This window comes from Ahaetulla prasina, chromosome 2 (assembly GCF_028640845.1).
Source record: "Ahaetulla prasina isolate Xishuangbanna chromosome 2, ASM2864084v1, whole genome shotgun sequence".
NCBI lineage: Eukaryota > Metazoa > Chordata > Lepidosauria > Squamata > Colubridae > Ahaetulla > Ahaetulla prasina.
In genome coordinates, this window is record NC_080540.1 from 301875188 (window position 1) to 301889774 (window position 14587).

A 14587-nucleotide genomic window follows, 5' to 3' on the forward strand; every position below is an offset into this window, starting at 1 on the left:
CATTTATTACTTATTGTCTACTCGGGACTATCTCTGCAATCCACAAGGGCTCATCCGAGCACGCGGTCTTGCTGTTTTCGGCGTGATGGGCAGGCAAAGGAAAGCAGATTTACTCAATTATGGGATAAAATGGGTGCAATTAATTGACTGGGCTGAAAGAAATTAGGGATGCTCGGCTTTTATTTCCTGGACTAGAAACGGCTTCTGAGGAATCCTTTCGGGAACCCGAAACTCTGATTGGTGAATCATTTGGGAGCATCGCAACCACGGATGCATCTGAGCTATTTATGTGTCCTGCACAGGGGTCCCGTGACTAATGAGTGCCACGTGGCGGATGGTGAAGTTGCTTGAAACGTTGCGTTCCTCCCTTAAATACTGAGATCTGCAGCTGGTACTTTGCCCTGGGGAGAGGGGGGGCGAGGAGAGGACTGTGACACGCTCACTTTGCGCATTTTAGACACGTCTCCATCACTGTCGCTGGAAGTGTGACCTAATGGCATTTTGGCAAATTCCTTTGAGGGATATCAGGTGTGTTTGTGTCAAAGAGCAAGGACAGTGCAGCTTGAGAGGAAGAAGGCGAATGGTGAGATGAGGAAGGATGCACACGCCCTGTTGGGGTTGTCTGGCAGAAGCGGCACACACCTTCGGGAGGTGTGTGTGTCATTTCTGCAAGACTGGGAAACACACAGCTGCTTGTAAAGTCCCGGGAGAAACCAAGGGGGGCTGGCGGTCATCTCCCCACAGGTCCAACATGTAGGGTGGGGAAGGCCAGTTGAGTTAGCTCCAGAAGCTCCCCCCCCCCAGATCAATCCAGAACGTGATAGCCTCCATGCAATGTGATCTGAGGAGGATGGAAAGAACAAGTGCTATTTTTGGGTTGCTTAAATCTTGTTTCATGTTCGGGGGGTCCCAGGAACACACACACCAGGCACACTCAGGAAGTGGCCAACCTTAGCAAGGCCCATCAGGACTCAGGAGCCTCCCAAATAGAGAACTGACACCCACAGGGTGCCTGATCAAGAACCTATAGGGCTTCTGGTGGCTCAGCAGACTAAGTCTGTCTGTTATTAACAGCAGCTGCTTGCAATTACTGCAGGTTCAAGCCCCACCAGGGCCAAGGTTGACTCAGCCTTCCATCCTTTATAAGGTAGGTAAAATGAGGACCCAGATTGTTGGGGACTTTATATGCAAAGTCAATAAGTTGACTTTGCATATAAATATACAAATGGATGAAGACTATTGCTTGACATAGTGTAAGCCGCCCTGAGTCTTCGGAGAAGAGCGGGATATAAATGCAAATTAAAAAAAACCCATCTTGACACAACTGTTGCTGCCTGAACTCATTGATGCTCTGGAGCTGCACAAGGCATGGAAAAAGCGGGGCGGGGGGGGGGGGGCAGGCAGAAGAGGATTGCTTGTAATGAAATGTTAACTCCCCCCAAATTCTACAGGCCTGCGGTTCAGGCTAGTTTCTGGGTCACGTGTGAAGCTGTCAGGTTTGGTGGTCTCCAAGTCTGGTTGTTTTCTTGCAGACATTTCATGACCCAACTAGATCACAACATCAGTATTTTTCCCAATGCCCTGATGAGGCTACCTAGTTGGGTCATGAAACGTCTGCAAGACAACAGCCAAGCTGAGAGAGCACGAAGGATCCAACAGTTCTCCTCCTCCTCTCTGCAACCCCCTTCCCTTCTAGCACTGATGACGTTCCCTAGCTGGGTCATGAAACGTCTGCAAAAAAAACAGCTAAGCTCAGAGAGCACCAAGGACCCCACATTTCGACCATCAGCTACAGAGTTCTCTTCATTGTAAATAACTGACTTGGTTAAACAATTGTACGGAAAGGAAAGGCGAGCAAAGGAGCAGCCAGAGATTGCCGGTTGGGTTCCTCTCCCCAGGCTCTTTGCAGTGCGTATTTCACCACTCTCTGCCCTGTGAGGCGGTCCAGTGGGCCGCCTCAGCTGATCATCAGAATTCTTTTTAAGTTGCATCTTGATGCCAACTGCCCAAGAAGGATTTTTATTCTGATCTAAAAATAACAGCGGAAGAGCAAAATCATACCTGCGGAACAAATATCTGAGCATCCTTCAAAGAACGAGTGCTGTCTGGCTTTACTGGGATCCAACTGCTTTTCTTCCGCTGTTGCTTTGCTTAAAGCCTTTTTGCGAGAGAAGCAGCCAGGAGGGAAGAAAACAAAGGACCCAGAACAATGGCAGTCACACACAAACACACACACAAATTCCTCCCTTTCCAAGCTCATTGTTGAAATTCGGCAGCAAACATGTGCTTTTCCGCAGTCTTTGTGTGCGGTATGCGTGCAAGTGCGTATGTGCACTATTTCTTAACAGGAGATTAAATTGCAAAGAGGTGTGTTAACAGCTTTGTTAGGCTTAACGTACCTATTCTGAATTAAAAACCGACTGGTTCCTCCTGACGCAAGCAGGGTGAAAATATCGGGCTTTGTGATATTCTTTCTCTTTTGGAGGCCCCAATTCAATAGAATATTACAATTTTATACACGCACACTCGCCTTCCCCAGGAGCACTGTGCGTAAGGTGCTCAGTCTAGTGTTGGTTGAAACACTAGTCTTTCATACTTTAAGTGAAAACCTGTTTGGCTAGAGAGGCGTTTTGATTCAGATCGGTTTTATTGTTCTGTGTTGGAATTACATTGATTTTTACAAATACTGCCTGGAGATGCACTTTGGAATGAAAAGGGCCGTGTCTAAATTCTCCAAATATAATCGTTAATCAATGCGCAGTCTGGAAATGTTTCCCAGGGGAAACGTGGATGCTTTCAGACAGATCTAGCCAGGAGGTGAATCATTGTTTGTGTGGCTAGTTGGGCCACAAAGCGGGTTGGTTCTCGGGAGCCTGAACTGGTGGACAAGAAACACAGGAGTCCTGACACTTTCCATTCACTGTTTCACCAGACGTGTCCCAGCAACACAACGTAACACAACGCACAAAGGGAAAGCAAAAACCCACCAGGTGGAACTGAAGACCTGAGCAAGGTTGACTAAAGCTTTAATGCTCTTTTGCAAACCAAACGAGGAGCCATCATAATGTAGAGTTTCAGGTGCTCTACAGGTAGTCCTTGACTTACAATTTGTCTACTAGTGACCATTCAAAGTTACAACGGCATTGAAGAAAGTGACTTATGACTGTTTTTCACACTTATGGCCGCTGCATCATCCCCATGGTCACCTGATCAAAATTCAGGCAAAACTGGCATGTAGTTATGATGGTTGCAGTGTCCTGGAATCATGTGATCCCCTTTTCCGACCTTCTGAGAAGCAAAGTCAGTGGGGAAGCCGGATTTACTTAACAACTGTGGCATGAAAGGTCGTAAAATGGGGCAAAGCTCCCTTAACAAATGTCTCACTTAGCAACATAGATTTTGGGTTCAATTAATTCCACCATTAAGTTCCCAAAAGGTCTCCGCCAAAGGTCTTCTGTAATAATAAACTTGGATGTAACGACCTTACTTTTTAAAAGTGAAAATTCCCTGTAGGAGTTTCTAATGAATGAGATTTATTCTTATGCATCTCTGCCAATGGCCTGTGTGCTGGAGGTTTCAGGTTTCAGTCATGTCTCCATTTTCCCTTCTGTCCTCCTGGCTGTACAGAATCATAAACACCACACTTGGAATCCTGCATCCAATTTTGGTCACATGCTATGAAAAAGATGTGGAGACTCTAAAAAGGGTGCAGAAAAGAGCAACCAAGATTAGGGGACTGGAGGCTAAAACATGCGACAAATGGATGCAGGAACTGGGCATGGCAAGTTCAGTGAAGAGAAGGACCAGGGGAGACATGATAGCAGTCTTCCAGTATCTCAGGGGTTGCCACAAAGAGGAAGTCAAGCTATTCTCCAAAGCACCCAAAGGCCAGACAAGGAACAATGGATGGAAATTGAACAAGGAGAGATTCAAGCTAGAAAAAAGGAGGAATTTTCTAACAGTGAGAGCAATCAACCCATGGAACAGAAGTTGCCTTCGGAAGTTGTGGGAGCTCTTGGGGCTTTCAAGAAAAGACTGGACTGCCATCTGTCAGAAATGATGTAGGGTCTTCTCCTTGGGTGGGTTTGGACAGATGACCTACACGGTTCTTTCCAAATCTCTTATTTCCTCCAATCTCCTGGTATGTTTCTTCCCTAAGACTTGCATCATTTTTGTTGACCGTCTCTGGATTCGCACACGTTTTATCAATCTCTTTTTAAGTGAGCTCTCCAGAATTAGACACAACATTCCAAATGGAGTGTGACTAAAGCCCTATATAGCGGGATGAGATTTTCAGTGCTACATCCCAGAATTTTGGTTGTCACAGCTGCCTAGCCATGCTGCTGACTTTGCAGTCATCTGCTATGATCCCCTCTAAATCCTTTTCTTCCGTTGTTCTAACACTGTGCTCCAAATACTTATCCTGTCAAAGGATTCCCCCACCACCTTAAGCAATCCTACATTTAGAAACACTGAACTGCAGTTTCGATATTTCTGACCATTTTTTAGCAATGCTTTTCCATGTTATGATACTCCAGCAACATCAGCTCTACTACACTCTTTTTGTTCTCAGCAAAAAGTAAAAATAAATCTTACATAGCAATATTGTTGTTATATCCCTCACACATTGCACAGAATAGGACCTAGGACTGAGCCTTGTGGTACATCGCTTGTGATTGGTCTCTGGTCAGACAATACACTGGGATTTCCCCGAGCCAATTTCTTATCCGTTGAAACACCCTCTAGCTAATCCCTGGCCTGTACAACATTTTTATGAGCTTGCTATGTGGAAATGTATCAGATGCTAATTGTTTTCTAATCTCTTCCTGAGATTTACTACAATTCTTCATGAGTTCACCCGAGTGCGGGATGTATCCATGCATGTGGCTGCAGTAAATCGCCTTGCTCTCTTCTCTCCTGCACTTTCAGCCTGCATTCAAGCCCAAGTCGCAAACTATGATTGTAGAAGCAGAAATAAATTGTTCCCAGTTCTGCGATTTGACTGCTGTAAATCCAAACATGCCAGATTCAAGAAAGCATCGAGTTCAGCAAGCGGCAGAGCAAGCAATGAACTGGATTTTAAAAAAAGACATCAGAGAATCCACCAGGCCATTCATAATTTCAGTGGAAAGGAAATGAACTGAGGCATTAAGAACAATGATTATGGACAACAACCAGACAAGAACAGAATTATTGTGATGGATGGATGAAGCACAGCAAATTTAACAGAATAACAACAGAGCTGGAAGAGACCTTGGAGGTCTAGTGAGGCCAACCCCTTGCTCAAGCAGGAGACCCTGCTCCGTTTCAGACAAGTGGCTGTCCAGTCTCTTGATATAATATCAGGGGACTGACAATGGAGCTGCTGTTTCTTAAGTTACAGCCCTATCTCATCACCAGCACCCACCCAAGGCCAAATGGCCAGATCAACAGAATTAACTGTGTTAAAGTGAGGCACCAGGTTGGGGGAGCTGATGGAGGGTTTAATCTACATTTTTCTAAGACATTCTCAGCAGGAAAAAAAGCCATATAAGAGTCCCTTGCTAGAGCTCTAAATTGGCACAAAGTTTGGTCGCATCTGTGCTCACTAGAATGCCACACCTGCTCAATACCCTTGCCCTGGGTTCTGGCTGGCACAAGAATATGTGGCACTCCTGACTGGATTCACACCAAGCAGTTTCCTTCAGAGACTTTGGACTCTGCTACTCTCCGTAGCTCCTTCTCCGTTCTTCCCAGGGCTTGCTAATTAAAAAATGGCTTTATTAAAGCTATCAGTCAGGGTTGTCCCTTGGCAGGGCCACCTGGGCAGAGCTATCAAGTTCCGGGCTAAAGGGTGCCCTCTGGGGGAACATCATCGCACAATCACAAGTGTTCTAAATTCTTTTGCAACTGTGGTAAGAAAGGTTGTAAAACGTATCTTTTCTTTTATGTAACACTGAGAGCATATGCACCAAGACAAATTCCTTGTGTGTCCAATCACACTTGGCCAATAAAATTCTATTCTATTCTATTCTATTCTATTCTATTCTATTCTATTCTATTCTATTCTATTCTATTCTATTCTATTCTATTCTAAAGGTTGTAAAATGAGGCAAAACTTCTCAACTGTTTTGCTTAGCAACAGGAACTTTTGGCTTAAATATGGTCATAAATCCAGGGGTAGCTGTAATTCTTATTTCTCAATTCTTGCTGTTCCCTCAGTTTTTAGCTATACTTAGGTCAACCTATCACTGCTAAATCTTTCATATGGTACTTTCGAAAATCCAACATCACGGGCCACAGATCATTATTAAGGAAATCTAGAAAAAGAAGAGCAAGACCGTTTTGTTTTGCAGAGACTACCTATCCTATACTCTGGATTCCAACAACTGAAGCATTTACTGTTTGGGCAGGATCAACCAGAAGAGCATCCGAGAACATTCACATTGACAGAATTTTACAACATGCTTAACTAGGTCAATTCTGCGGTTCCACCACCATCCTAAGCTTATTACTCATTTTGTGCCCCTCAAAGTGCCCTGGAAACAGACAAACTTTTTTTTTCCATTTCAGCATCAACTCCCCATCTCTTTATCTGAAATTTGTTTCAGTGGTGAAATTTTATCTCCCAACTGTGAGATAAAAGTCGCTTCATGAGCAGAGATGACATTACAATCTCAGCTTTCTTAGCTCAATCTGTTAACTGCTGTGACTGAGCTAAGTTAAGCAGCAAACTGTTTGGAAAGTGAATTGAAGGCCACCTGAATATTCCAGGGCTGTAGGCTAAACTGGAAAGTTGGAACACACATCCCACAAATTATTTTTGACTGGTGGCCAAGGAAAGACCAAATCTCGTTTCAAGTCAGAAAATTGTGATTGGACACTGAGAACAGAACGCTGCACAGCTAAGGCTTTAGGCGCCTAGGTTTCTTATGTTAATAATGAGATGCAAGCCCCCAAAGTACTAAGAATGTGGAGTTTTTTTAATGGTTTGATTGAATGCAAATAATCCATCAGTATTGTCAATGCGGTCAGAGATAAAATTCCTACCCCATGTAGGATCTCTGGAGCAGAAATGCTGTCAGAGGTAAATGAAGAACCATCAGCTAAGAAGGGAAAATGCTTTTCATAACATCTTTCACTTCCTCAGGCAACACTTATGGAGGGAAACAGAATTACTGGAGATAAATATCCATTGTCTGAGCTAGCAACAGCCCTTTCATAGACCAAAGCAGTCTTTTCAAATGTTGAAAAAAATTAACTATAAATAAAATATACTAAAATAGTATTGTACAATCTATGTTCCTTTAACAATCAAATAATCTCAGCATTTTTCCAATTGTCTTTAGACATACTAAGCTGCACCTTCTGCATGTCTGGCAATCAAGACAAGACCGTCTCATCTTTATGCTGAATTCAGTATGATCTCTTGACTACACAGGAAGGCAGATGCTTATGTTACAGCAGGGGGACTCCAAACTTGGCCACTTGTGGACTTCAACTCCCAGAATTCCCCACCCAAGGCATGTGCTGGCTGGGGAATTCTGGGAGTTGAAGTCCAGAAATCTTAAAGTTGCCAAGTTTGGAGACCCCCATGTGAAAACCAGAGAATTATATGGAAAACAGGGCACCCTTCACCTATCACCATCAAATTTTGGAAGCAGAGGATTCCTGCCCTTTCACAGAAGTAGATCCTAAGATTCGTGTAACATCCAACAGTCATCATCCACTGAGGAAAACAGGCAAATATCATAGCTACCCTCTTGTTAAACAGGCAGATTCTCCACATCTCCCTCAACCAGGAAGGGTTTCTTTTTATTCATTATTGCTTCCAGAAATCAAAACAATCCATCACAGCATTTCTTTTCTTCCTTTCAGAACCACACTGCCAGATGCTGATGATCAACCTGATCCAGGCAGTTCTCAGTTTCTTCCACTTCCTTTAAATCAGCCTCTCCACCAAGATTTCCAATTTTCCTCTCAACATGAAAAGCGACCGGCTTCCTTTGGCTCTGTAGGTAAGTAATTCACTCAGCTTGACTGAGGCTTATTTTTTGGATTCTTCTCAAAAGGCAGAGGAAGGATGCTTTCCTGCATGGCCGGCCCCTCTTCCACCACCTTTCTTCCTTTTCGGGTGACTTTGGGACTCCGAATTCAGGGTTTCCAACCAGAAGGCATCGAAAGATCCGGGAGCCTGATAACCTGGCTCCTGATGATCTAGGGGTTCTTTGCTCAACAAAACACATATGGCAGGGATATTTCGCTTCACAGTCAAGGGATCCAGGCCAGCCTCTGGCACAATCGGTTCCCAGATCTCCTCTATTTGCTGGAAGAATACTTTTGTAATCTGATGGAGATTCTTCAGCCTCCGCTTCATGATCTCCACACAGGTGATGGTCTTGTTGATGGCTTTGCCAACTCCACTGAAGAGCATCTGTCTCGTCGTCTCTTGCTCCATCTTCCCAATGGCATAGCCCATCAGATTTCGGATCTTGCTCCCATCCTTCACTTTCATTTCAATGATGTCTGAGGGCAAGTTGGTGAAAGGGAGAGGAGAAGGCTTCTCCACAACCTTGGATTTCTGGTAATTCTCCATGGTTTGCAGTGCTGTAAGGAACAAGGACAGAAACAGCATTTCAGGGTCTAATTACACTGTAGGATTATAGATGCAAGTCCTAGAAGTCTGGGAATTTACCCTGTTGAACAGATCAAGGTTTATCTGGTCCCTTGTTCCATCTTCAAGGGTGATAAAAAAAACCTTCAGGCATGGATCCATTGTGCCAGCAGAAGGGGTATGCTGCAGACACTGTCGCTCAAGGCATTCCAGATGGTGAGGTCTAGAAGAGCCTTTTCTGTGGTGGCTTCTGCCCTCTGAAACATCATTCCCCACCCCCCCATGCCCGCCTCAGATTTGAACATTCCTGAAAGGGCCTGAAGATGTGGCTCTGCCAACTAGCCTGGGGCCCCGATGGGAACATCCCACTCTGGGGGTGGTTAATGTGCTAAGATCCCACTTCCTCCCCATTTGCCTTTTCTTCCCTTCCTTCCAATCTTGCACTTTTAACTCCATTCTAGTGCTAATATTTATGGGTTTTATGCTTAAGTGTTTTATCTTGTGTTTTTTTTCACTGTAAACTGCTTAGAATCAGCTGTAGGCAGGGGTGGAATCTAAATTTTTTTGCTACCTGTTCTGTGGGTGTGGCTTGGTGGGTGGGTGTGTCCTGTGACTGAGTGGGCGTGGCCAACTCAATGTCCTTCACAGCCATGCCCACTCAGTTACAACCCCACCACCACCAAGCCACACCCACAGACCCCAGTAGGAAATTTTTTAAAATTTCTATTCTGCCTTTTCCCTTTTTGCGAGATGCCTGCAACTGCAGCCTCTCCGCCCGCTTGCCACCCACTCGCCACATGTTCTCCCTTCACCTTGGATCAGGGGCCGGGGCCCAGGGAGGCGCCATTCCCAGAGGCCCCAGAGCCCCCACCTGCCTCAACAGGGTCCGGGAATACACCATTCCCCGACTCCGACCTTTCTCCGGAGCTGCTGCCCACTCACCGCCCGCTCGTCCTTCGCCTTTGGTCAGGGGCCGGGGCCCAGGGACGCCCCATTCCCTGAGGCCCCGGAGCCCCCACCTGCCTCAACAGGGTCCGGGAATACACCATTCCCCGACTCCGACCTTTCTCCGGAGCTGCTGCCCACTCACCGCCCGCTCGTCCTTCGCCTTTGGTCAGGGGCCGGGGCCCAGGGACGCCCCATTCCCTGAGGCCCCGGAGTCGTCACCTGCTCGCCGCCTGCCTCAACCCGGTCGGGGAATGCACCATTCCCCGACACCAGCCTTGTCCCAGAGCCGCCGCCTGCTCTTCCTTCGCCATGCGCCATATACTTACTTTCCTCCAGCGGCTGACTGCCAGGAAAGGCAAGTGTCCAAAAGTTACCGGAGTTGCTTTCCTTGACTATGCCACTGTGTTCTATGCGACGGCTGCGCAAGCACAAACCCAACCTGCCACTGATAAATGAAATAAATGGTGTGCGCTTGTGCAGCCGGTGCATGGAACAAGCAGCAATGGCGGCGGCATATTCAAGGAGAGGGACTCTAACTTTTGGACGCTTACCTTTCCTGGCAGCCAGCCGCTGGAAGAAAGTAAGTATACGCCGCATGGCGAAGGAAGAGCGGGCAGCAGCTCCAGGGCAAGACTGGTGTTGGGGAATGGTGCATTCCCTGACCCAGTTGAGGCAGGCGGCAAGCAGGTGGTGGCTCCAGGGTCTCAGGGGAATGAGGCAGCCCTGGGCCCTGACCAAAGGCGAAGGGCGAACGGGCGGTGAGCGGGCAGCAGCTCCGGGGAAAGGGCGGAGTTGGGGAATGGTGCATTCCTGACCCAGTTGGGGCAGGCAGCGGCTCCGGGGCCTCGGGGAATGGGCCCCTGACCCTGACCAAAGGGCGAGCAGGTGGCGAGCTGCCTTCCCGGTGTCCAGCTTGCGAAGGCTGGACTGTGGGCTGTGGACTGGTTCAGGGGTGTGGCCAGACAGCGATTGCTACTGGATCGGCGAACCAGACCCAATCTCCAATACCTACTTGCCCAATCTGGTCCGATCCGGTAGCATTTCACCCCTGGCTGTAGGCCAGATGGGTGGCATGCATGTAGAAAAAAGGGAAGGAGATAACTTTGCACGGAAAAAATAATTACAGAAAACAGTTTAGCAAATGCAAGCCAGACCAATGTTTTAACTCAATCTAAGGTGCCTTCGTCACATTAAGCATCCTTATCCCTGCTCTCATTTGTCGAAAAATGTTATAGGGTCTCCTGCTTGATCAGGGGTTTGGACTAGATGACCTCCAAGGTCCCTTTCAACTCTGTTATTCTATATAATGTTGCTTATGTGGAGCAAGTGAATTTTAATTTTAAGCCACCCAAAATTACTTTGCAGACTGAGATGGGGCAGAATATAATTGCAATAAAAATAAATTCTACTTAGCCTCAGAGGAGACAAAGAACTGTGTGCTGGTTTACCATTAAGCATTCCTCATGAATATCTCATGTTCAACAATCAGCACTATGCACTAAAGAAGAAAATGTTCCATCATTTAAGCCATCAATTTTAATCAGTTGATGCTGATTAAAATCAGTGATCAATTAGTCACACAGCCCCCACTTCTGCTGCCTCTCATTTCCTCTGAAAGAGAGGATGAGTTGCTGATGCCTTTTCAAATGTACTGTTACAGAAAGCTTTAGAGTACAGTCTTTGACTTACAACCACTCCTTCAGTGACCATTTGAAGTGGCAATGGCACTGCGGAGGGAAAAATGACCATTTTTCACAATGCAGCCTCACCCATGGTCACGTGATCAAAATTTGGACTCTTGGTAATTGGCATATATTTATATACCACCCAAATGGACTCCAGATGGTTGGAGGATGGGCCAAAAGAGCCTTAGTGGATGTCAAAAGTGTCACTTTTGTGTTTGCCTTTGGGAGATCTTTTGCATGGGCAGCTTAGTTAGAAAGTCTTCCAGTTTTACTGGAAATACAGATCATCCTTGACTTACAACCATTCATTTAGTGACAATTCACAATTATAACACTGGAAAAAAATGACTTGTGATCATTTCCACACTTTTACAGCCATTGCAACATCCAAAGCTTTTGCAAAGCCATTGCATGACCAAAATTCAGACGCTTGGCAACTGGCATGTACTTATGATGGCTGCAGTGTCCGGGATGTGTGTGTGTGTGAGAGAGAGAGTGAGTGAGAGTGTGTGTGTACGTGTGTGTCATGTGATTCCCCTTTTGCATCCTTCTGATAAGCCAAGTCAATAGGGAAGCCAGATTCACTTAACCACCACCTGACTAGTTTAACAATGGCAGTGATTCACTTAACGACTGTGGCAAGAAAGGTCAAAAAGTGGGTCAAAACCCACTTAACAGCCATCTGGCTTAGTCTTCGAAGAAGAAGAAAAAAAACGCAGAAAGTCCAGTTGCCTCTTGGAAAAAAAAGCACTTTTGGGACCTAGCAACAGAAACGTTAGGCTCAATTGTGGTCGTAAACTGAGGATTATCGATATTAGTGAGTTATGCTTGTGAAATAATATTAATTAGTTACCTTTTGCGCATGTTATTTGGATTGTAGTGAAACAATTCAACTCATATTGCTACAGTGAAATAATATTACTTAAACTGCCCCTCTGTGCATATGATCTGGATCGCAATGAAACAATTCACTCATATTAGCGAATTATTGTGGTGAAATAACTCACGAATTATTTTAGTCCATGATTGCCATGAAATAATATTGCAGATGTTTCGGTTTGTTTGAATCCTATCCCCAAGTTTTGCACTATATTATATAAATGGTCTTCATCGGGGAGCCAGGTTTTATTTTTGTTGTTGTGGGGGAGGGGGGAGATTTTGGGTCAGTCTTTCTCTCAAAGCCAGGCCGGCCCACCTCGCAGGGTTGTTGTGGGGAAATTAGGATTAGACGAATTTTCTATCACAGGTTACCTACCCCAAATATATAAAAAGGCAGGATAAAAATCTCATAAAGGGCGAGATAAAAATTAATAAATGAATAAAAACGCGCCTCACGGCCGCGCGCCAAACCCCGAGTTCCCCTCAGGGCCGCTGAGGAACCCACCCGGGCTGGCCCAGAAACGTGTGAACGCGGCCCCGGACTCTCTGGTCACCTTAGGCCTCGGACACCCACTCCCATCATCCCCAGCCCGCAGCTCCCCCCACTCACCGATCGCCACCGACGCCGCCGCGCGGCGACGAAAATGGCGCCCTCCAGGTTTCCTCAGCGCGAAAGAAAGTCTGCGCATGCGCCACAACGCAGAGAGGGCGGGAAAGACGCGCGTCTGCGCAAAGAGGGAGGGCCGCCTTTTTTCCCCCTCTATTGGCCAGAGCTGCTGTGGGCGGGACTCGCTCTCCCGGGACCGCCTCCGTCACGTGATGTTAGAAGAATGGCTTATAAAAAAAAGTAAGGGAGGTTTGGTTCCTCCTTAACCAAGAAACGTGGTTTAACGTGACTCACGTTTTTCCCCCATGGTCCAGCCTGATTTCAAGATTTTGAATTTTGTATTCAAGCTTTTGTATAAATCTGCTTGGGGTTTGCTTGTAGTGCGGTGATCGCTTTCATCAATATTTTTCATTCAAAAAAATAATAATGAAAAATTCTAAAAGGCTGCTGCAATTGTATTTTTTGTAAAAGGGTGCAGATGGAAAAGGCCTTTCTTTTTCCAGAATGTCAGAAAAGTGCAAAAATAATATAACAGGAATAGGAATAGTAGGAATTGGAATTAAAGCTAGAACAGTTGCTTCTCTCTTTGGTTAGTTTCCATCCATTGTTTCTTCTGCCATCTGGTGCTTTGTAGAAAAAAATTAGGTGTTTCTATTGTAGGAATTTAGTACCCACCCCCCTCCTAGAAGAATGAAATATTTTAGAAAATATTTAAAAAGGCAGAATATATTTCCCTGGATGAGAAATGGAGAAACATGCTCTTGGAAAGTGGCCCCCACCTTTGTTAATAGCCCCAGAAAGACACAGCAGCTCTGGCCAATAGACATCTTATCTACAACACAGAAGACCTTCAGCTCCAGGGTGATGGGATTAAGACATGGCCCTCAGGACATGATAGGATTAGCCTCTACCCATTTCACCACATGGCACCTGGGAAGATTACATCAGCCAGCAAGGCTAGCTAAGACCCCCACCCCCTGGGAGTCTGACAACCAATCAGGATACTCTTCCTGTGCCCCAGAAAGTTCAAAGCTCAGAAAAAGCATAAAACCAGGGAGCACACAGGATCTTGCCTTTTCTGTTCAGGAACTCAAGCCATGTGATCCTGGCCACCATTAAACCATCTTTCCAAGCAGCCTCCATGTTTCCAGTGTCTTTGTCCCCACTTGGAACTGAACCCAGATGGATATTTCTTCCAACACTATCAATGGAAATACTTGGAAAGTAAAGCAACTGTGATCTAAAACGTTAAGACATTTTGTGGTGGAGAAAGAGTAGAGTAGAGTACGGGAAGGGACGAGAGAAGAGAAGAAGAGACGAGAAGAGGGTTAGGGGACTGGAGGCTAAAACATATGAAGAATGTATGTCTAGTTTAATGAAAAGAAGGAATAAGGGAGACATGATAGCAGTCTTCCAATATCTCGGGGGTTGCCACAAAGAAGAGGGAGTCAAGCTATTCTCCAAAGCACCTGAAGGCAGGACAAGAAACAATGAATGGAAACTAATCAAGGAGAGAAGCAACTTAGAACTAAGGAGAAATTTCCTGACAGTTAGAACAATTCATCGGTGGAACGACTTGCCTCCAGAAGTTGTGAATTCTCCAACACTGGAAGTTTTTAAGAAGCGATCAGACAACCATTTGTCTGAAGTGCTGTAGGGTTCCCTGCCTAAGCAGGGGGTTGGACTAGAAGACCTTCAAGGTCCCTTCTAACTCTGTTATTCTATTCTAAAATAAAGAGACCGAATCTGTATGTCTTTTGCTTCAATTGCAAAAAAAATATATGATTTTTTTAAAGCTTAAGTATAAGCTATAAAACAGTTCATTTAGTGACTATTTGAAGTTATAACATCACTGAAAAAAGTGACTCTTGACTG

The 14587-nt window shown here is 45.6% G+C and overlaps 1 protein-coding gene across 1 annotated transcript; it reads right to left on the bottom strand.

The window, feature by feature from the left end:
• Positions 1-6941: 6941 nt before the first annotated feature.
• On the bottom strand, positions 6942-12821 carry RPP25L (ribonuclease P/MRP subunit p25 like). Its single transcript, XM_058171976.1, has 2 exons — positions 12716-12821; positions 6942-8586 (listed from the first exon to the last, which is right to left on the bottom strand). The coding sequence occupies exons 1-2, from the start codon at positions 12792-12794 to the stop codon at positions 8045-8047; spliced, it is 621 nt and encodes a 206-aa protein (XP_058027959.1). The 5' UTR covers positions 12795-12821; the 3' UTR covers positions 6942-8044.
• Positions 12822-14587: the final 1766 nt, after the last annotated feature.

What these genes read in the sequence shown, in the direction of transcription:
- RPP25L (XM_058171976.1), bottom strand. Translation starts at nt 12,794, where the DNA reads ATGCGCAGACTTTCTTTCGCGCTGAGGAAACCTGGAGGGCGCCATTTT. An exon ending in GGCGGCGTCGGTGGCGATCG is followed by an intron (nt 8,587 to 12,715) that starts GTGAGTGGGGGG and finishes TGTTCCTTACAG; the next exon opens with CACTGCAAACCATGGAGAAT.